At 51.0% G+C, this 21,599-nt stretch overlaps 2 protein-coding genes across 4 annotated transcripts in view; one reads left to right on the top strand and one right to left on the bottom strand.

Moving 5' to 3' along the window:
- Positions 1-5,433, top strand: part of Prmt7 (protein arginine methyltransferase 7) — a 42,755-nt gene extending 37,322 nt beyond the window's left edge. For 2 of the 3 annotated variants that reach the window (XM_059264071.1, XM_059264072.1), the window contains exons 15-18: positions 794-868; positions 4,052-4,212; positions 4,922-5,018; positions 5,224-5,433. In XM_059264071.1, the coding sequence (XP_059120054.1) occupies positions 794-868; positions 4,052-4,212; positions 4,922-5,018; positions 5,224-5,394 (504 nt within the window). In that variant the 3' untranslated portion in view covers positions 5,395-5,433. The remainder of the gene's footprint in view (positions 1-793; positions 869-4,051; positions 4,213-4,921; positions 5,019-5,223) is intronic. The other variant, XM_059264073.1, reaches the window with a different exon arrangement.
- A 929-nt stretch (positions 5,434-6,362) lies between these two features.
- Positions 6,363-20,373, bottom strand: Smpd3 (sphingomyelin phosphodiesterase 3). Its single transcript, XM_059264074.1, has 7 exons — positions 19,015-20,373; positions 13,872-13,947; positions 13,615-13,770; positions 11,480-11,569; positions 11,224-11,287; positions 9,473-9,635; positions 6,363-9,213 (listed from the first exon to the last, which is right to left on the bottom strand). The coding sequence occupies exons 1-7, from the start codon at positions 20,329-20,331 to the stop codon at positions 9,112-9,114; spliced, it is 1,968 nt and encodes a 655-aa protein (XP_059120057.1). The 5' UTR covers positions 20,332-20,373; the 3' UTR covers positions 6,363-9,111.
- Positions 20,374-21,599: the final 1,226 nt, after the last annotated feature.

Below are 21,599 nucleotides of genomic sequence, written 5' to 3'. Positions count from 1 at the left end.
GGGGACTGCTCTTTTTTATGCACGGAGAAATAGAAAAGCTTCATTTTAATTCTCTCATCGAAGCAGAACCACAATCACCAAGTCATTTTGGAAAAAGCATTTTTTATTGAAAGGATTTTGAAGTGCTTTGAACTTGAAGAGTGAATCACATTTGATATTTCTTTTACAAGAATGGTTCCCTGTTTGTTGGTAGCCTCATGGCTTCATCACTTAATTTCTGAGCATTTTTTTCTGTGTTATTTACCTGATGGAATTGCAGTATGGATTGTGGCTCTCATGACTAGAGAGTGGCTATAGAAAAGGATGCTTATTCCCAGGCCCAAGGGGCAGGGGGTAGAAGATGGACTGGTCAGACAGTGGTCTGGGGCCTTCTCCTGTCCCTTTATGCAGTATTCACAGGCCCCAGAAGGCTACTTACAGAAACCTCAGCCTCATGGTTGGGAACTTAGTGTCATGTCACTTTACACAGTCTTATACCAGTCTGTTACACAAACCATTCTGGCTCTTCAATGTCTTTGTCACTTTTTCCTGGGGCTGGGTGTGTGTGTCTATGTGTGTGTGTCTGTGGTGTACAGGAACAGCAAGCTATGCTTGTGATCTCTGTGTTTGTTTTGAGTCAGTGCTGGCCTGGAACTCACCGTGTAGCCTCAGTTCACAGAGATCCACCTGCCTTTGCCTCCCAAGCACTGGGATTAAGGTTTTGTGTCACCTCGACCAGGATCCCTCCTGACCTGTATTCATGTAGCCATTTTTTGTGGCCTAGTTGTAACATGGGACTGTTCTTCCTTCATAGGATCTGTGGCGGATCCGAAGCCCTTGTGGTGACTGCGAAGGCTTTGATGTGCATATCATGGATGATATGATTAAGGTAAACAGGACTGGCTAGACCTGCTGCTTGTAATACTACTTGGAGCTGAGATGAGAGGATTAAAAGTTCAACAGCCCAGGATACTTAGCAAGACTGCCTCAAAATTTAAAAAAAATTAAAAAGCAAAACAAAACAAAACAACCCTCAAAGGGCTGGAGAGATGGCTCACAGGTTAGGAGCACTGGCTGCTCTTCCAGAGGACTGATGTTCAATTCGCAGCTACCACATGGAGGCTCACAGTCATCTGTAACTCCAGCTTCAGGGGGTGTGATGTTCTCTTCCAGCCTCCCTGAGCACCAGGCATGCAAATGGTAAACAGACATACATGTAGACAAAACACCTATACACATAAAATAAATATTAAAAAAACCTCAAAACCAAAGTCCATGTGATAGAGGATGCAGGGGACTAAGAATATAGCTTAGTGATAGAATACATGCCTAGCATCTGTGTAGTCTTGGGCGCTCAGTCTCCAATGTCACTAAAAACACAGATAGGCAGGAGTACAGCTCTGAGTCCTGTTCCAGCCAACAGTTCATGAAAGCCGTAAACCTCTGGCAGGACCTGATGTGTAGTATATACAGAGAGAGCTTCTGTTTTGGATGGCGAGGCCAGTGCTGCCATTTTGTTTGGCCCACTGTGAGCATTAACCTGAATACCATTGCATGGTACCAGCCCCATTCATAGCTCCATGCTCTAATGTCTGGACTGGAAGAGTCAGTTCAGACTTGACTGTCACTGGACTGTGGACTAGACCGACCCTGCTAGTGCCCAGAAGCTTGTTTTCTGTTGGGACAGCCTTTCCACGCGTGACTGGCTGATCCCTTTGCGTGGCAGCCGTTTTCATCTGGGGCACCGTGCTCCAGAGGAGAGTGCTAGAGGGAGCTGTAAGGAGGTTTCTGCAAGGTCATTTTATGTAACAGATGCCACCAGTTCCCTGAATGTTCAACCAGAGTAGGTGACCTACAGGGCCTATGTCCCCTGGAAACATGTCATGACAGCGACTGGTTAAAAAGGGATTGAGTTGAAAAGTCACAGGATGAGTTCATAGGATGAGGGCAGAAACATGGGCCCATTTTTGTGCTTGAAAATTCGTATGCACACAGAAAAGAGAGTGGAACTCATAGTTTGTGTTAGATGGAGACCTTGCTCCTTTTTGCTTATCTTCTAGATTACATTTTTCTGTGTCAATGTAGGTTGCTTTTTTACATTTTTAAAGTTAGCCCCATAGGTGTTTTCCATTTGTATCTTGCTTTCCCTGCAGTAGACCACTGACTGTTGATGCTCCTAGACATGTATGTGTTGACACTCCTCTGGGTCCTCCTGACCCTCTGGCCACTCCTCAGGCCCAGTGTTGGCCTCTCTCACTCTGCCATCCTCGGAGGGGTCATGTCTGGTCTCCTTCAGCCCTTATTCCTGACCCTGTATTTCTAGTCTACTGCCTGGCTAATGGGCCCATTTCTCCTGAGTGGAGAGCTGCCTCTTTCAGAGGACCCTAATTCAATTTCTAGCACCCACATAGGGTGGTTCACAATTACCTGTAACTCTAGCTGCAGAGGAATCTGACATCTCTGGCCTCTGTGGGCACCTACCCCCAATACCATACAATTTAAACTATTCAAAATAAATCTCGAAGAATATAGCTGCAGGGCATGGTGGCCTCTGCCTTTAATCCTAGCACACTGGAGGCAGAGGCAGGAGGATCTCTCTGAGTTCAAGGCCAGCCTGGTCTACAGAGGGAGTTCTGAGACAGGCAGAGCTGTATAAAGAGACCTTTCTCTGGGTGTCATCGTCGGTCCTTGTGAGTTTCCTGCTTCCCCAGTACTCAGCCCTTCCACTCCCCCAGACCCGCAGACCCGACACCCTCCCTGCCACTCCCCAGACCCGACACCCTCCCTTCCACTCCCCAGACCCGACACCCTCCCTTCCACTTGTGCTTTTCTTTGTAGTGCCTCCTCTCAGCTTCCCAGGGAGTCTCCAGTTCAGGTTCCTGCTGCCAGCCTCGTCAGAAACACTCTGATCTGTGGCTTCCTACCTCCTCTACCTCAGCCTTCCTCTACGTGGTGTCCAAGGAAATGCACATCCTGTAGGGCTCCATCCTCCTGCACGCAGCCTCTTGATGTCCTGTGTGGCCGCGGCTTCTCCTTCCTGCTTGACTCTTGTCTGTGTCCCACTTCCAGCCCTCTGGGCTCCAGTTTTCTGCCCAGAGTCACCTCTAGGCAGCTTCCCTGTCCTGCTTCTGCCCACACAGCCTATTCTCACATAGGTACTAGTGCTTTTCCCAGGCACTGGACTTGCTTATTTACGTGTCCATTTCCCTTGCTTCTCAGCCCCCTGTCAGAGTGGTATCATGGTAGCCGGTGAAGACCGGAATCACCAAGACCAAGTTCTCAGCACAAAGGAGATTTATTTGTCCCAGAGGGACAAAGGGCAGGGAATATGACACAACGTAGGACAGGAGGTAGAGGAGGAAGATCGGGAAGGGACAATGGAGAGGAGGAAGGGATATTTGCCCTGGAGGGACAGAGCTGCCTCTGGATTGAGAGGAGACAAATGTGACCCATAGGCAAAGGCAGTTTATAAAGGGAGAAAGGGAACCCCCATGTTCGGATGGGTTGGTTAATTTTGATTGGGCATGTTAATGGGGATAGCCTAAGGGGGACTTTTGACTGTTGGACGAAAATGCTTTGATAGCTGAACCTTGGTGGTCAGCCCCGGGAGGAGGCAGTGAGTGGCCTTGGTGGCTCGCTTTAGGAATGTAATCTAATGGTTTAGCAAGGCAGAGGGATTGGGGAAGGGCAAGGCCGGCCAGAGCCCTGTTTGCCGTGTTGGGGCCTGTGTGGCCATGCTTGGGCCTGCTGGAGCCTTTCAGCGGGCAGTGTTAGTGAGAGGTGAGTGAATGCCTACCTTTCTATTTTTATTTTTTCTTCCCCAACAAAGACATTTGGTCCTCAGAATAGGTCAAGAGTAGACATTGTCATCCCTGTTAAAGGATGCTGGGGCTTGGGGAAGTGAAGTGGCCTTCTAATGGATGGACAGGGAAGGGAGAAGCTGGTGCCCAGTGTTAGCGACAACATGCTGCTCCCTATGACTGCAGTTTCACAGGAGGACTGGGCCACAGAAATGAGGGTGACCCTGGCTGGCTGCAGTTCATCTCTACAGAGCTGTTCTCTTCTTCTCTAGCATTCCCTGGATTTTCGAGAGAGCAGGGAGGCAGAGCCCCACCCATTGTGGGAGTACCCCTGCCGAAGCCTGTCTGAGCCTCAGCAAATTCTGACCTTTGATTTCCAGCAGCCTGTCCCCCAGCAGCCTGTGCATGCTGCGGGCTCCATGGAACTGAGAAGGTGAGTGGAAACTGAAATGAGTGAAGACAGTCGAGGGCTTGCTGACCACACAGTTGTGAAGGACAAACAGCCTGGAGACTCTTACTCTTGGCTCAGGATATGTCCTTTAATCCCACCCATCTTTTGCATTATGGAGGGTCTCACAGCCTCTGGACATGTGCTGGTGAAGGACAGCTGGAGTGGGCCTTGCTTACCTCCCTACCTGCGGCTCCTTGTATCAATCTGCTGCACACAAACATGAGTTTGGTTACTATGGTTACCCACTGGCCCATTTTCCTGAATTCTCTTGGAAGTTACAGCAGGTCAGGATTGGTGAGGGCCGCTTGCTGCAAGGTGTGTGAGACCCCACCCAGCTCTAGCTCCCTTCACCGTAGTGTGTTGCCTCCTTCGTAAGGGAGCCATAGGTCCAGAGCTCTTTTTACACCAGGGACAAGCAGCAAGGGCAGGGCAGATGCCACTGCCCTAGGGAATCTTCATTGTCAGTCCCTGGGAGCAGCTGTGCTCAGAGGTTTCTGTGCTCAGGCTGTGAGGAGTATGGAGTTAAGAGCTCTGGCTCAACCTTTTCTGTCTAGGCTTTACCTACATGGGTGAGCAGTACATAAACTCCTGACTGGGAGGGATGGGAGTGGTAGAGGTTTCAGGAAAGCAGAAAGATGTGTTGGTTGAACTCATCCGTATCTGTGTGACTGTTTGACTCTATACTCTCCAGACCTGGCAAGAGCCATGGGGCTGTCCTGTGGATGGAATATCACCTGACTGCAGACAGCACAGTCAGCACCGGCCTCATGAACCCTTTGGAAGACAAGGTAGTACTGTGGGCACCAGACCCTGAGTATGTGCCCGCTCTAGAGCCACGTGCACCTCCTTGTGCTTTGATTATCCCTGTTCTGTGCCCTTCAGGTCACATAACTCCCAGGTGGTCCAGGTTACTTCCCACCGTTAGTTACTTGGGCTGGAAAGGTAGCTTGCGTGCCCGGGACCCTTCCCATCCTTCTGCTATTCATCCTGCAGGGGGACTGCTGCTGGAACCCCCACTGCAAGCAAGCTGTGTACTTCCTCAGCGCCACACTGGATCCCAGAGTGCCTCTGGATGGCCCTCAGTCAGTCAGCTATGCTGTGGAGTTTCACCCCCTCACTGGAGACATCACCATGGAGTTTAGGCTTGCAGACACCTTGAACTAATCTTCCCTTGTTGAGAAATTAAATGGCCAACAGACTGCAGACTCTGAATGGCTTGGGGCTCAGTGGGGAAAGAAGGCCAAAGAACTTACTTCCTTGCATGCACCTGCTTGGCGTCTGCACAGGAGACCTCTTTTGTTTTTGTATCTTAGTGCTGCTGGCTCCCAGCATCAGGTGTGGCAGGCAGCATAGGCTGGTGACTTACCGAAGAGTTCTGAATCAACCAGGGAGAATGGTCTGTGGTTCAGAGTTCAGGAAGCTCTGGTATAGTAATGCTTTCTGTCCTACCTGGAGGAGCACTGAGGAACAACCTTCACTGGGACTAAGGTAGGACTACCCACTTAGCTGGAACCTACCCAGCCTGTCTGCTTTCTAGGAGTTTCCAGGTCTCTGCTTAGAGAACGGCCTTCTAGGGAGTTCCTTGGGGCTTCATAATCCTAGTAAGTAAGACTGGGTTGAGAGGACCAGGCTCCCCTGCTAAGTAGCTTTACTAAGTCACATTCATAAACATTTGGGTATCTGGCCTCAGTGCACACCAGCAGGTGGCCTGATAAGCCATGAGACCTGGACATCAGGGTGCTGCTCACAAGCCAGGGAAGAGGCCATAAGCAGTTCCCTGTGGAAAGCCACTACAAAGAAAACTAGGAACAGCCTTTTCCTGTATCTGTCTGAAGGCCCTTGCTTTGGTGGCCTATCCTTGTTGAAACAGGAAGTGCAGAGATTCCCCAGTTGGCCACAGCCTTGTCCACCTCTCACTTCTCACCCACACTCTTGCTAGTGACCTCTCGGTTCTGAAGGCTCTGAGAGGGGCCCAGTAGTAGAACCTAGATGGCCAAATCCCTAGCATTTTGGGGCAGACATGGGCTGTGTCCCCATAGTCGTTCCCCAAAGCCCCTAGGCTGGGATCCACTCTGGAAATCCATGGCCTCCCCAGTTTGTCACGTAAATAAGTACAGAACCGGAACACCAGCCTGGAGCCTCACAGTTTTATTTTCTCTTCATTTTCCACCCTTCCTTTCAGCACCATAAAGGAAAAATCCACCTCTTTTTTAACATTTTTTTTTTTTAAATCAGCCGTAAAGATTGTTTTTCTTCTAGGGAAGAATCGTCTGGATATATATTTGATAATGTTTTACCAAAACCTTAGGTATCTTACCATATAAAACCCCTAATGTCCCATGAGGATACAATACAGAAATTAAAAAAGTTTCTTCTTTTTCTTTTAAAACAGTATTTCTAAATCTGAGCAAGTTAATACAATAGTTAAAAAGCATCAAGGTTAATATTCATACTTAAAACTCCAGGTGGTTTTGGACAAATAAAGATGAATGAATGGTCCTTCCTAAGCTAATGCACTTACCTAGCGCTTCCCTTGAGGGGTCCCGGGCAGGCAGAGCTGCGGTTGGGATTCCAGTGGTCCCTGTGATTACCCCCGTTTAGGCCTTAGTTGTCATAGACTCTGGAATACTGGCAATGTCTCTTCTTTTTTAAATAGAAAGGCCTGGCAGTACACATGTCTTGAGTCCATAAGCAAACCACAATGAAATTTGGGCAGATAGTCATGGCCTCAGTGCTGAGGGATGTGTAGGGGAGCTGGAAGGCAGGCTATCCCTCTTCTGGACTCCAGACCCTGCCTATGTAGAGGTGACCTTGTAATAACAGAAGATGACAGAGGCACAGGGCGGTACAACTTGCCTAAGGCCGCCCTGGAGTTGGGAAGGAGAGAAGCATGTGGCTCTGACTCCAAACATGTTACCGTAACCCAGGTTTGGGGACCTGGCCTTGACGTCATCTACTCTCCATGTACACAGTGCCATTGGTATAGGGATTGGGCCTGCCCAGTGGTACCCTGCATGAACAGAATCCTGGTTGTTCCAGGAGTGGGACCTTTCATTCCATGAGGCCTTCCCAGATTGTCGGGAGGCCAGGCCCTGGCAGGAGAGGGCACAGCAGAGAAGCCACCAAGGCTGACCTGGCTCTGGACACTGGGGCATGGGGCCAGGGCTCTCCAGGCCAAAAGGTTCAGACAGACCAGTGTCACCAGCTATACATGCCCTAATGCCAAACTGCCTGTGCTCTGAAGGATCACCCCCCGTGCAGGGCCTGGCATCTTCTTGGACATGTGCCCCTCTTCTTGATCCCTTTTGCTACTTAATGGGTGACAAGGCACAGCTTCAGAGCACCAGCAGTTGGAGGTCCCAACAGCAGGGGCCTGATGCTTCCTCCATCCTTACCAGGCAGAATTGGCCTTGAGCCGGGCTGGATACAAGATAGGGCACTTTGAAGAGACCAGTGGGGTTGTCAGAAACAGTCCCTCAAATTGGAGCTCAGCACCCTGATACAGACATCTTCCCTTTGTAGTCAGGGGTCAGCCTCTGCTCCCTGAAGGTAGGTGGGCAGTCAGCGCTGTCTTGGGCCCCTAAACAGCAACTGGAGAACAGTGGGCTTCCAGCAGCCTTACTGTGCTGAGCTTGGGGCTGGCTCTTGTCACACAGTGGCAAGAATGGCTTCTGGATGCAGTCTGGAATCACCCCTGCCCTAGACAAGCAGTAGCTGGTGGCTAGCCACCTGAGCTTACCTGGTGAAGAAGCCATTCTCTACACCTTGGTTCCCTGGCACTTTGTCCAGGGTACCCTCCTAGACATGGCATTGGCTGAAGTAGCTATTGAGGGAGAGTGGGCCTGGGAGTCCAGAGCTGCAGCCCAACTTGGGGGCGGGCAAGTGGTTCCTGAGCTCAGCCACACATGGATGAGGGAAGTCCTCAGGAAAAGGTTGAACCCAAGGGGCCGGTAGAAGAAGAGGACATATTGGCTTGGATAAAAGAAGCTACAAACCTTTCATTTTCAAAATCAACCCTCCCCCCTTTATGTTCTGAGTCCCCTTTGTGTAAAAAAAGTGATGCCCTCTTCTTGGATTTCCTGTTACGGCCCCAAGGCTGGCATCAGTCTCCTATAGGAGCTGCTGGGGTGGCCAGAGCCAGCTGGACCCTGCTGTGTGGGCTGGGGAAGAGCACAGTTCTACCCAGTGACTTACAGACCCTAAGTGAAGGGTGAGTTTGTATTTAACATTTTCTGTTTTCTTTTTAAAATGTAATCGCCCTTGAATGCAAGACCCTGGGAAGAGCCCTGGGCTGGCAGGTAATGACAGCCTTCACATCCCCATCAAGCTGGAGGTGGAGAGCTGGCAGCTGTGCCCAGAAAGTGCTTCTTTGGCTGTTTCTGATTGTGTTTGGAGTTTGGCCTTGGATGAGGCCCGAGCAAGGGGTCTGGGTGCTACAGTGTGGCACATGGCATGCGGGCAGCGTGCATGCGAGGGTGCAAGCATGCGAGACAACATTGGCAGCAGACAAAAGTAATGAACCCTGGACAAAGCTTGAGAAGAAATACAAAGAGTACATAAACCCGGTCCTCATACTAACCCTCGGGTTACAAACTATGTTGTGCTGTGTAGATCTGTAGAAAATCGTGATTGGAAAGAATGGCACTGGTTAGGCAGCCAGAGGCTCCCAGACTGGCCTGAGTCCTCTGTTCTTAGAGATGGCCCAGAGGCACAGAGCAGCCTGGCTTCCAGGCTCCCAGGGGACTGACAGGCTCTTCCCTGTCCCCTGCCCTCCTACCCCCAGCACTGGGTGCTCAATGGAGGGGACACAGCCCAGACATGGGCTGTGGCTTGAAGGGCTGGCAGAGGCCCACTTCTTGAGATGCCAGTGGCATGGTTGGTCTATGCCTCCTCTTCCCCTGCAGATACCATCAGCCGCATGGCCACAGGGAGGTGGTCGGTCAGGCCAGATAGCTGGGTGATAAAACTGAATTCTTCCACCTCCTAGGTTGGGGGAAAGGAGTGGAAAACAGAATATTCTGATTAGATCCAGAGAGAGGGTGTTCTGTAAAGGGGAGTTTTGGGGGCAGGAAATGACAATCTGGGGCGGAGGTTCCAGATGGGGGGCCAACTGGGCTAGGGTACAGAGGGTATGTGGAGGGTTTCAGGTTGTAAAAATGATGGCTCTCATTTTAAGGGAGCAGGGACTAGGGTTTGGGTTCAAAGTACTATACGGGGTTACAAGGCCCAGCCTCAGACTCACAGCCTTCCAGTCAGGGCATAGCCCCTCCTCAGCATGCAACATGTAGTCGATGCGTCGGCCATTGCCCTTCAGCAGATCCTTCCGCCCCTTCTGCCCAGCCCCTGGGCTCTTGCTGGTAGGGAAGGCCAGATACTCCCTGCGGCCTTCCTCACTCTCCAAAACCCTGTTAGGCAGAAAGGAAACAAGGCAAAGTCTTACGCCAGCCCTGGCCTGTGGAGCCATGCTCTCCACAACATAAGAGGGAAACGGAGACCAAACCTGGGTTTAAGATCTGCCTGTCTTGTGGCTCCACAAAGGGCCTAGCTAGAAGGAAGAGTTCCTAGTGAGGAGCAGAGTCCTCCCTCCATCTGTCACAGGCCGACTCCACCTTGGGCTAACCAGTTCCCATTTCCCTTTCTATACTCTGATACTGGTCATGGCATTCCTGGCTGTGGCCATGTTGGGACTGTACCTCTTCTGATCTCTTCTTCGATGTTTGAGCCTGGCAAGGCTATTGAAGATTGGCAGGGCTAAGAGAACCAAGAGAGGACTACATTGGAGGTCTGTCATTTTTGTCTCTGTCTTTAAGCAGTGATGTGATCCAGCTTGTGCTATCATCTGAGTGCTGTTTCCTTTGTAAAATGAGTGGTCGATGTGGCCCCTGACTTGGGGGAATGGGCTGTTGTCCCATTTCTCAGAGTCATCCCAGGAGACTCATGGGGGGCCTAAATGCCCAACATAATTCCCGTTAGCCTTCCCCGAGAGCCCAAGTAACCCTGGGAGAGCCGAGGAACCCTGTAGGCCACCTTTCCCCAGTTACTGAGAGCAGGCTCAGGCCAGGAGCTGGCATGAGAGACACTGCCCAGGCCTCCAGATGGGTAGCACTGGAGAGATTTAGTGTCTGGAGAGACCAGGATGGCAAACACGGTTTTCTACAGGTTTTTATCAGCCTTAAGATAAATACACTAATGACATTCAGAGCATTGCTAACAGCTCAGAGATATAATCCATTACTGTCTGTTGCTTTGATAATTAATTCTAGCATCAGTGATCTGAGAGTTACTGGTAGTCATTTTTTAATCATCATCTCATGAAAAGATAATTTTCTCTGCATAGGATGATGTTTCAAATTTAGTCTATAATCTAATTAATTGGCTCAAATTAGCTACAAGGAGCCATGGCAGTGGCTCTGCAGTCTCGGGCTGTGAATTATAAATCCATTCTGCTGTTGGCCTTTCTACTGTGTCCTTTATGGAAGCCTCGCTGGGTTCAAGGATGAAGCTGGGCTGGGGTACAGCTGTCTTTGAAGACAGTCAGCCTGTGTCCCTCACCTTCTAATTGGTGGATAGAGGCCATGGGCTCCCTCCTCTTCCACAGACCCCTTACCCAGCAGCTCTCTAGGTCTTGACCCTTGACCTGATCCTGGAAATTCTGGCTTCTTTTCCTGTGACAACTATACTTAACAAGAGCCTTTTTCAAAGTGAGTCTAGATCCTGACTGCTGGCTTAGGATTTGTCCCTTCCAGACCCCGTGAGCCTCTGAAATGTCTAGACTATGAAGATGGTGACAGCCTCCATCCAGCTGTCCTCTCCTGTGTAAGAGCTTCCTGATAACACTAAAGTCCTTAGTGGCTCGAGTGAGTTGGCCCTGCTGGAAGCTGCCCAGTCCCCATCTCTACAACCTAGTAAGGGCTCGATGCCTCCTGAAGGCCTGGGAGCTTGTTAGGACCAGGGGTCCCTGTCAGCCTGCAGTCGTACGGTCTGGGCACTCACTTTTGAAGATTGTCAGGGGTACACACATCCTCATCATAGAGACCGTTGGTGTCCAGCAGGGTTCCTGGGGGCAGAAGAGGAGAGTGGTGACTGAAGTAGGGTCCAGCCAGCCTGAAGGGTGGCCCCCATGGAAAGATTAGGGAGACACCAGGACTTGGGGAGCCTCCAGACAGCTGCCCAGGGCATGTTCCCTTCATCGGGAATCAGGTTCTGTTGGCCTCTTGGGAAGTCCCTGGTGAGCCCAGGCCCTGCTTACCAATGGCCCACGGCTTCTCCTCCCCAGGCCCCAGGCGGCAGGGGTCCTTGTAGCGAGTAAACAGTGAATGCTGCTGCTCCAGTTTGTCATCTGTGTGGGAGGAATGAAGAGACGAGTGCTGTGTGGCAATCACCTGGCCTGGTTCGTGCCAGTTACTCCTACCATGTGCCACTATGTTCCTGTCTCTTTGGTAAGCGCTCTGGGTTTATGGTTCTTTCGATGGTCCTATGGTTGGTACTGTGGTCAAATGTCACTGGTTCTCTCTGCCCTCAGGATGTGCCCCAACACACTGATCTCTGTCCTCTACGCCTTCCCAGATTCCATGGCAAACTGTGGGTGAGGACCGATGCTGCAGCTAAGACCTGCTCTCTTCACAGATCTGGCCACTTGGCCCTTGGGGAGGAGTGGCTACCACATGGCTCCTGCCTACTCACTGGACCAGTAAAGTCTTTGTTTGACCCCTGAGCTGGAGGAAGAGTACTGGGTTAGGGCTTCCTGGTGGGATCTTCTCCAAAAGCCTCTTCCTGTATGTGTTGTGCCAAGAGTGTCATGACCAGAACAGAAAGACTGTGCTGGGCAGAAGCTGGTGTGTTGAATTTGACAGCCTTGCTATCCCACACAGCTGTAGAGGAAAATCATTCTGTGTTGGTGACTGTGTGTTCCATGCTGGGCACTGCATTCTCCTCCTTGCCATGCTGGAACTGCTATTATCAGAAATGCCTTCCTGGCCATGAAGTTAAAACAGCTTTTACCGTCTGCCATCAGGTGAGGGTACCATTGTGGACTCTAGGTAAGACCTTGAGATTTCCTGTTCTGAGGGTGAGGCCTGAACTCAAGGCTCCAGGTTCCACCCTACCTATAGTCTCCTGCAGGAGTGTTAGAACCTTGAAGCTCCCAGGCCAAGGAAGGCTCAAAACTACTCCTACCCCAAAGGAGGTCTTCATAAGTGCATATTCAAATCTGTTTAAAACTTCACAGATGATTGGCTTTTAGTCTTCTATCTAAAAGGTTTGTTTGCCTGTGTCTTGAGACAAAGACTCATGTACCCTTGGCTGGCCTAGAAGTCACTGTGTAAACCAAGCTGGTCTCACACTTGCAGCAGCCTGTCTGAGTGCTGAGTGCTGAGACTGCAGGCATGGGCCACCAGACCTAGCACAGTCCAATAGTTTAAGCCAGTCGTTTTTTCTATTTAAAATATTTATGAGGGGCTGGAGAGAAGGCTCAGTGGTTAAGAGCCCTGGCTGCTCTTCCAAGGACCGGTGTTCAATTCTCAGCACCCACATGGCAGCTCACAGCTGTCTGTACCTCCTGTTCCAGGAGATCTGATTCCTGCATACAGACATACTTGTAGGCAAAATACCAATGTATATAAAATAAAAAAAATAATAAAAAATAATTTTTTTTTTGTTTTTTTTTGTTTTTCGAGACAGGGTTTCTCTGTGTAGCTTTGCGCCTTTCCTGGGACTCACTTGGTAGCCCAGGCTGGCCTCGAACTAAAAATATTTTTGAGTGTGGGGGTGGGTGGGGTGGCTACATATGCCACAGCAAAGACAGGGAGGTCACAAGACAACTTTTGGAAGTTGTCTCTCCTGGGGATTAAATGCAGGTCATCAGGTTAGTGCTTTTACCTGCTGAGCCTGTTTTTAAATTTTTTGATATTAGTTTTATTTCATGTGTATGATTGTTTTGTCTGCATGTACATTTGTGCACCACTGTGCCCTCAGAGGCCAAAAGAGGTCATTGGATCCCTGAAACTGGAATTACAGACAGTTGTGAGCTACCATGTGGGTGGTAGGCATGGAATATGGATCCTCTGCAAGAGCAGCCAGTGCTCTTAACCCCTGAGCCACCATGGAGCCATCTTCCTGGCCCAGTTTAAGCCAGTGTTATTGGAAGTGTCTCCCTTGTCCTGGGTTCATTTTTAGGGTCTCTCTTTCTCCAGCTAGAGGTCTCTGTACTTGTTTTGGCAGTGTACGGGTTGGTCTATGCTAGGACTTCAGTGTGGGGCAGACACATCAGTCTTCTAAATTTCCTACACACATTCATGAGGAACTGGCAGTTCTTCAAACTACCCAGCTGTAGTCTATGACTGTGCCTGGAGCGTCACACCTGACAGGGGAGGAGTGTGGCCTCACCAGAAGAACAGTTATCGAAGTTCAGATCTCCACAGATGACGTCAAACACCACCAGCTCCTCTGGGTTGGCTGTGCTGGACGAGGAGGTAGATTTTCGGAAATCAGCCAGCCAGTCCTGAAGCAGGTCCAGCTGCTCACACCGGATGGCACTGTCCTCTGCAGACAGGACAAGAGACTAGACTATGAAGCTTGACCTGGACCCCAGCCAAGGCCCAGGTATTGAACCCATCCCCAGGAAACCTCAGGCTGTAGCCTACCTGGTGGGGCGTGCAGGTGTGTGCAGGCGATGTACCCAACAATTCTTTGGTCCTGAGGTGTGTTTCCCACCTGCACCTGGGGAAAACCAGCAGAGTGTCAGTGTTGCTACCAGCCAACCATTGCTGCTCCAGGTGCAAAGGGACCCTGGCAACATCTAGAGCCCTCTGCTCAAGCTCTCACCATCCTGCTCTGTGCCAGGCTCCTGACTAGAGTCGGGCCCAGGTAGAGATAGGGCATTCCCTGTCTAGAAGTGTCTGGCTGGTTCTAGAAGCAGATTTGTAAAGAAAACATCAGCCTACAATGTTACATTGTTGGCTTTATGGAGGAGAAACAAGTCACAGGCAAGTTCCTCCCCAGTCCCTGGCATCTCCTACTCACCTACATGACTTTCAGGTTGTTTTGAGACAGAGTCTTGGTATGTAGCCCTGACCGGCCTGGGAATTGTTACATAAATCAGGATGATCTCAAACTTACAGCAATCCTCCTGCCTCTGGTTTTCAAGTGCTGGGATCACAGTTATGTACCACCATGCCCAGCCTAACATTCAGTCTTTTAAATATTTGTTTATCATCATCATCATCATCATCATCATAATCTGTGATGAGAGTGTGTGTGTGTGTGTGTGTGTGTGTGTGTGTGTGTGTGTGAGAGAGAGAGAGAGAGAGAGAGAGAGAGAGAGAGAGAGAGAGAGAGAGAGAGAGAGAATCCACAGAAGCCAGAATTGGAGCTGTTTAATGAGGATGCTGGGATCCCTAACTCTGGTCCTCATGATAAAGCAGTAGATGCTCTTAACTATGGAGCCATATTCTTTATCCCCCTTTTAGTCTTGTCCATTCTCATTTAGTGACTCTTTCCTTTCTCCTTTGGCCACACTCTCCACCTGACCTCCTATTGACCCTCCAATTTGAAATCACAACTAGAAACCACTGGAGGGACCTTGGACACTGCCAGCCTCCTGCTAGTCTGTCTTTGCCCCATCTGGCTGCATGGCCCATTGCTTCATGAGTTTTTGTTGGTTTGTTTTTCAAGACAGGTTTTCTCTGTGTAGCCCCTTGGCTGTCCTGGAACTTCTCTGTAGACCAGGCTGGCTTTGAACTCAGAGATTCACCTGTCTTACCTCCCTAGTGCAGGGATTAAAGATGTGTGTCATTACCGCCCAGTGCTTCATGAGTTTTTATAGGACAAGGTCTCCTGCAGTCCCTCAGTCTTAGACCAGAGTTCTGGCCTGTGTCCCTGGTTCTGGGCCCCTGGCCACACCTTCGTGCCTCCACTTTCCCCAAACCTGACCCTTCTTTACTAGGGCAGAGTTACACTGGGTGGGCCTGGCTCAAGAAGCAGTTGACTCAGGCAGGTCATCTCTAATGCTGGCTTTATAAAAATGGGCATCTTAATTTATCTTATCAAAGATAACTCAGCACAAGAATGAGCCCTTGTTTGTGCTGTGGCTCTGGAGGTGAGACAGACCACACATCCCCTCCCCTCCCCCACCCAAGGCCTCTCCCAGGCCCACTTATCACTATCCAACTGCTGGAGGCCACTCGAAAAAGTCTTTAGGGACGATTATGGGCCCCTGTCCTCAGAGGTCTCTATCAATAGCACATCTTCCTATGTGAGCACCAACTGCCCTCCCCAGATAATCATTAATCCAATCCCGCTGGTTTCCTGTGTTGCTGAACCCCAGACCAGGCACTTCCCAGAGAAGTGGACCACAGAAGGAAGCCAAGCTTCTTGTTCCATCTTGTGGCAAAGGACACAACAGTTACCTCTCAGTCAGTGTTCTTTCTCTTTGCTGCTGAAATTGAGTGGGTCTTCTCAGTCCTGTCCCCTGGATTTTTGTAACTCCATCCTCCTCCCCTCAGCATGCCTGCCTATCCTCCTCAGTGCCTATGGGTGAGTGTCTGGCTATTTGGTAATAGGCTCCATGTCCCGGACTGGGCTGTTTCTAGACTCACACATTAAGTTCAGACCCAAGGTGCAGCCATCTAGCACCCCTGTTCTGGGAATTAGCCCTGTAAAACCATGGACCACTAATGTGTCTTGTTATAAAAGCACATTTTCAAAGAATGCAGTGCTCAGAGGGGCACATGACATGGCTGACCCTCTGTTCCTCAGACAACAGGTTTCTCCCACTGTAATCTTCAGCCACAGATACTTAAGCTTAGTACGTCCTTACATGCTCAGTGTGTACCATTTTATAGATGGGTACCTGTTAGTCCTGTGGCCTCCACATGTTGTTTTTTTGCCCCTTTCTAGGCTGTTGGTGTCTTTGTCAAGATGTTAACAGCCACCCATTTGTCAGACTCTCCCTTACTATCACTTGCCCTGTGCTGAGTTCTAGACAAAGACAAAGGCATCCCTGCTGGCCCTGCTGCCAAGAAGAGGGAGGACACCACAGTAGCAAGTCCACAGTTGCCTCCTTCTTAACACGTGTGTGATCTTGACAGTATCCACTTCATTATTTGCTGGGACTTAGTGATTCCTACCGTGTGTCTTCAGGACCTGCAGAGTCGTGTGTGTTTCTCTTATAAAAACAAACAATCATACTGAGAGGCTGAGCCCTTTAGTCCTGCTGGCACAGAGTATCAGTAAAAAAGGTGCTCAGAGATTAGCTCTACTGTGCTGAGGCCAAAGGGAATCTAGCCCCTTCCTTCATGGAGAGGCCCATTTCTTCAGGAATCCATGGAATAAACTAGAAGAGCAGGACCCAGTGCGGGAGGTGGCAAAGAGAGGGACTGCTGGCCTCGTCCTCCCATGTCCACAGCTGCTCTCCAGATGGACCTGGGCCACTTCTGTGGCAGGAGGACCATACCCTAATCCAGCAGGGCACAGCTCTGCTCTCAAAGGCAGCATCTGACCGGACAAGCAGTCCAAAAAATACCTGAGCACAGAGTCAAGGAGCCCACAAAGGGAGAACTGGCTTGTGCTTAGCAAAACTGAGACTGGCAGAGCATGGGTTAAGGAGGACCCTCAGGATGGTCTAGTAAGGGCAGTAAGGGGAATCAGACCTAGTGAGGAGGCGGCCTCCCTGGAAGAAGTCAGCCGAATCTACCGTGGGCAAATGTGGAGAGGAGGTTCGCCAAGATGGTGAAGTTGGAACCAAGGGCATTTTGAAAGTGAAAAACCTGGGATAAACTGAGCAGGCACAACCAAGGTGGCTGATCTGGCTTCAGGATGGGAGAACCTGAGTGAGGCTGGCAGAGCAGATGCTGAGCTTGCTCAGAAGTAAATCAGATGCACAGGCAAGGAGTCAGCCAGATTCAGGGATAAGCTCTGGGGAGAGATCTAGGCTGGAACAAGGATGAGGGTTACCAACAAGGGCAGAAATGGAGGCTGTAGGATACTGGGCCCTGGGGGGACAGAGTTGACAGTAGGGGACCCTGAGAAGCAGAGAGAGCTGGCTACATGGCTTATCCCAACCTTCAGGTATAAGAAAATGAGATTGCCGGGTGACACCTTTAATCCCAGTACTCAGGAGGCAGAGGCAGACAGATCTCTGTGAGTTCGAGGTCAGCCTGGTCTATATCATGAGTTCCAGAATAGCCAGGGCTATGAAGAGAAACTCTGTCTGGAAAACCAAACCAAAACAAAAAACTGAGACAAGCTGGTACTGTCAGACCTATCAGGGTGTTTAAGAAATGTTGCAAATGAAGTTTGATATGAAAAATACTGGCCAGCTCAAGAAAAGTTTTGGAATGGCATGAGTCAACATATTTGCCACGATATAAAGGGAGACAAAAAACATGAATGATAGAGCCACAGAGGAGAGGCTCTCCCAAGAAGGCAGTTGCCGCCCTTAAAACTGTTTCAGAGGATCAGATGAAGGAGGAAGGTCAGGAGGGGTCATGTGGGTTCTTTGCACAGCAGTGGGGGGGGGGGGGCGCGGGGCGGGGTAGACATCTCTAGGCTTACAGCCGTCTGTATCAGGCCAAGGGTGAGAGGATACACCTTTCCACTGATGACATATCTCCTTCCTTCCCAGAAGGCCACTCTGGCTACCAAGACAGAAATATACCCACGAATGCAACACAAATGAGTAACATGTCAGAATAGGAAGGCTGGAGCTGCGTGTCAGAGACAGGAAAGCTGGGGACCCTAACTCTGGCAGAGCCATGCAAGGGGCCATGAGCACCCCAGGGTGGGGCCTATGAGTGCCTGCCTTGTCCTTAACCGGCTCAGATGGAGTCAATGTGCCCTTACCTCCGGGAGGCACCGGCTCAGTATTTCCTGCACAGGCTGGGCTCAGTTAAGACGAACGGAGAAGTGAGAGAAGCCTGCCCTGAGCCATAGTCAGGGTCCTCCGCTAAAGCAGCCCTTCAGTCAAATCTCACTTTTAGGGGAGAACCACAGGCAAAAGAGCTGCTGCCCCTGGGGACAGAAAGCCCCATCAGCATCAGATGGCCAAATGATGCTTCAGGAAACTGGATTCACCAGCAGTGGCTTTTAGATAGAGAACAAAAAGTTGACACTGAGTATCTCAGGCTCCGTCGAAGATCATGTGTAATGACCAAATTACCATGGTCTAAAACCTCCTCCAACTGCATCCAAATTAGCAGAAATAATCATGATTCACTTTAATTAGTGACTATGGAAATGAAGCCAAGGGCTGGTGGGCAGAGAGCCTGGCATGGCAGCTGCTGGCAACAGGAAGGGGGCCTGTGCTGGCCAACGAAGCTAGAGGCCTCGGTGGCTAAGTGTGGTCTTTGGCCTGGGGACCTGAGAGCCCATATGCCGGCCTGCACTCGAGTTCTACTCTGGTCTCTGCCACGTGTGAATGGAGATGGGGCTTGTCTCCTCTTCCATCCCTTATCACGGCGATCAGTACCACCATGGTACTGCAGTACAAGAGGCTCTGAATCCCATCTGGATCACAACATACTGGGTCACCCTCACCCCACTTTACAGATGAGTAAATGTGACTCAGATCTGAGAAACTGGCCAGATCACTCAGCGTGAGCCCATGGGTTTCCTGTGCTTGAGCTGGGGGTCCTGAGTTCAGTTCCATGGAAAGCTTTGTCTGGCTCCCAATTCACCCCATCAAGGGAGTGAGGATTCCCAGGGAATATGGGTTGGTAGGGGCTATGGCCCATTTTGTTATGTGGTTTGGGGACACTTGGTTTGTAGCCCTCAGCTGCGGATGCCTACCTTGAGAAACAGAGCTCCCTTGGAGGCCAGGGCATCGAAGCTGCACCCGTTAGGGTAACAGTGATAGGCCACGTCCATGACAGGGTAGCGGCTGGCAAAGAGGAGACCGCTGTTGAGACACTTGAAATTGCAGCAGCCATGGCAGCCGTAGACCCCGACGTCATACAGGATGTACTCAAAGTAGCCATGTAGCTGCTCTTTCAACTTAGCAGCTGCACGCTTGTCAAACACCTCCTGCAGGCACAGGAAGTCCAGATTGGCCGGGAAGAAGGCCGAGACCTCGTGGTCAAAGGCTTCATCAGGGTGTCGCCTCCTGCGGGCTGCTGCCTTCTTCACCACTGATGTCTTATACAAGAGCTTGCTGTTGACTCCCGGCTCTCCGCTGCCGCCGCCATCTTGCCCAGCCCGTGCCTTCACCAGGGACTCCCTGGAGGCTGAGGGGCTGCCCAGGCTCCCAGAATCCCCATCTCGCTGATTGTGGTTGGGCGTCTGGCCCTTTGGGGTCCCACCAGCCCCATTCCTCATTTGGCTCCCAGTAGCAGGGTCATCAGCTTCCGGGAGACGGCCTCCTTCATCACCTCCAATGCGCACAATGCAGCTGTCCTCAAGGCTGCCATCAGCCGGGTCCCCAGAGGCTGGGCCGTTGGCAGCCTCATCACTGGGGTGACGCCCACCATCCCCCTTGTATTCCACAGAGGCCGTCCTCTTAATGCTACCAGGGACAGCTCTGGCTCCATCACTGCCCTGCGGAGACACCAGGCTGCTGAAGCTGGCTGCACTGATGGAGGTGTTGGTGGGAGAATCAATGTAGATTTTGATCTGAGGCCTGGCGGCCCCATTGCGGATTCTCTGCCCAATCTCTTTGGCCCGCGCTTGGGTGTTGAAAACATTGTTGAGCCTCGCGAGTGAGTCAGGAAGGAGGCAGACATTGGCTGTGGCAAAACAAAAGCTTTTGCCAGCCCCCGTGCCCTTCCATTCGCTGAGCAGGGCTGCCCCTCCAGCTGGGCTCTTGTCCTCTAACCGGGAGTAGGAGTAGGGCCGGCGGGCAGACTGCAGTGGAGACCAGAAGATGAACCCAAGAAAGGCAAAAGGCAGTGCCGCCACGAGCAGAGCCAGGTAGACTGGCGTGAAGAGCACAGTGCAGAACAGCTGCAGGCAGCAAGGGTCATCTGCCCGCTGACGCTTCTCATAGGTGGTGGGGATGAAGGAGGCCACCAGCCGGTCCACTAGCCAGTAACATGGGAAGATGAGGGCCCAGGACACAGCGTGGAGGGCGGACAGACAGCTGTTAGGAAAGGGGGTCGTGTACAAAACCATCGCAGCTCACTGGGCCAGCCGGCCCTACTACATGATGTCCGTGGCAGCACTTTCCCAGGCAGGGGTGGGCAAGCTGGGGACAGGTGGAGGATGGGTCACCTCCTGGAAGGATGCGACTCTGGATAGTTAGTGCTAAGTGTTCTGCAGACATTCATGGTTCACCTCCAGGGGCCATGCTGGGTCACCAAAGCTTGTTGAGAACCTGTAGAAACAGTGAGAGAGGCCATTACTAAATTGGACTGTTGTGAAAACCAGGGAATCAGTTTTACATGGAGTGTTTGGGGGCCAGAAGAATGCCCCAGCACATCCCATTTGCCTATGTAGTTTTGTTTTTGTGGAATAAACAGCTTTGTATATGGTTGTCCCTAACTGACTGCCTTGACTCTGTAACTTAATTGCTTAACAACTGGCTCATGTGTACAGAAGGGCATAGCTTCGTCGGTACAAAGAGGTGTGTTAGGACTCGAGTGTGCCTGGACTGACGCCGGTTGGAATCAGGTGAAGCCGTTTGGTTAGGCAGTGGCCTAGGTTAGAGGAGCTGCAAACATGCTCACCTTTTATCCAGTGCCAACCAGGCCGGGAAAGACAAAGGGGGCCAAAGGTTACAGGGCAGAGGGCAGTGTGGCTAGCTGGGCAGAAGAGCAGGGAAGCCTCATTCACATGCAGCCCTGCTCTAACCATGGTCCAGCTTCCTGAGCGACAGACTAAGCTCTATGTTCTACCCCACGGTAGAACTCTAGCCAGTGTGTATGTGTGTGTAGAGGGGACCCCGACATAGACCGTTTCACCAGCTTCTAGAATGAATAGTTTACCCAGTTGCCCTGACAGTCCCCTGGACACTTAGAGAAGCTTCCTGGGGCTGTGTGGGTCCGGGCCAAAGCTTTATTAGTTCTCCAGCTTGTCCTCCAAGGTGCAGCTTCAGGCAAAGCCAACAACTGCCTACATCCATCCATCCTGGGTCCCTGGCCTACAATGTACTGAGTCACAGTAGTTTTCAGAGCAGGCATGACCACACCCAGGCAGGTGCATTGACTGTCCTGATTACCCAGTCAATAAAGACAAGAGTCTCGTGTTTACCCAGCCTCCAGGGACCCACACTGCTCTCGTCCTGAGGGGAAAGTCCTGGATGTATCACCTGTATTTTGATTACTAGGCCAGGCAGCTAAGTTTAATGGTGGTTTCTCTCACCGATCTACACCCCTTCTGCCCGTGACACCTCGTTGGTCTGGACCCAGGCTGCCATATTCATCCTGGCCCCACATTCCCTC

Source organism: Peromyscus eremicus, chromosome 5 (genome assembly GCF_949786415.1).
Source record: "Peromyscus eremicus chromosome 5, PerEre_H2_v1, whole genome shotgun sequence".
Classification (NCBI taxonomy): Eukaryota; Metazoa; Chordata; class Mammalia; order Rodentia; family Cricetidae; genus Peromyscus; species Peromyscus eremicus.
Note: the sequence above shows the minus strand (reverse complement) of the source record. Positions and strands in the feature narration are given on the sequence as shown.

What these genes read in the sequence shown, in the direction of transcription:
- Smpd3 (XM_059264074.1), bottom strand. Translation starts at nt 20,331, where the DNA reads ATGGTTTTGTACACGACCCCCTTTCCTAACAGCTGTCTGTCCGCCCTC. An exon ending in AGGGAGCTCTGTTTCTCAAG is followed by an intron (nt 13,948 to 19,014) that starts GTAGGCATCCGC and finishes GGTTTTCCCCAG; the next exon opens with GTGCAGGTGGGAAACACACC. An exon ending in GGAGAAGCCGTGGGCCATTG is followed by an intron (nt 11,288 to 11,479) that starts GTAAGCAGGGCC and finishes TTCTGCCCCCAG; the next exon opens with GAACCCTGCTGGACACCAAC.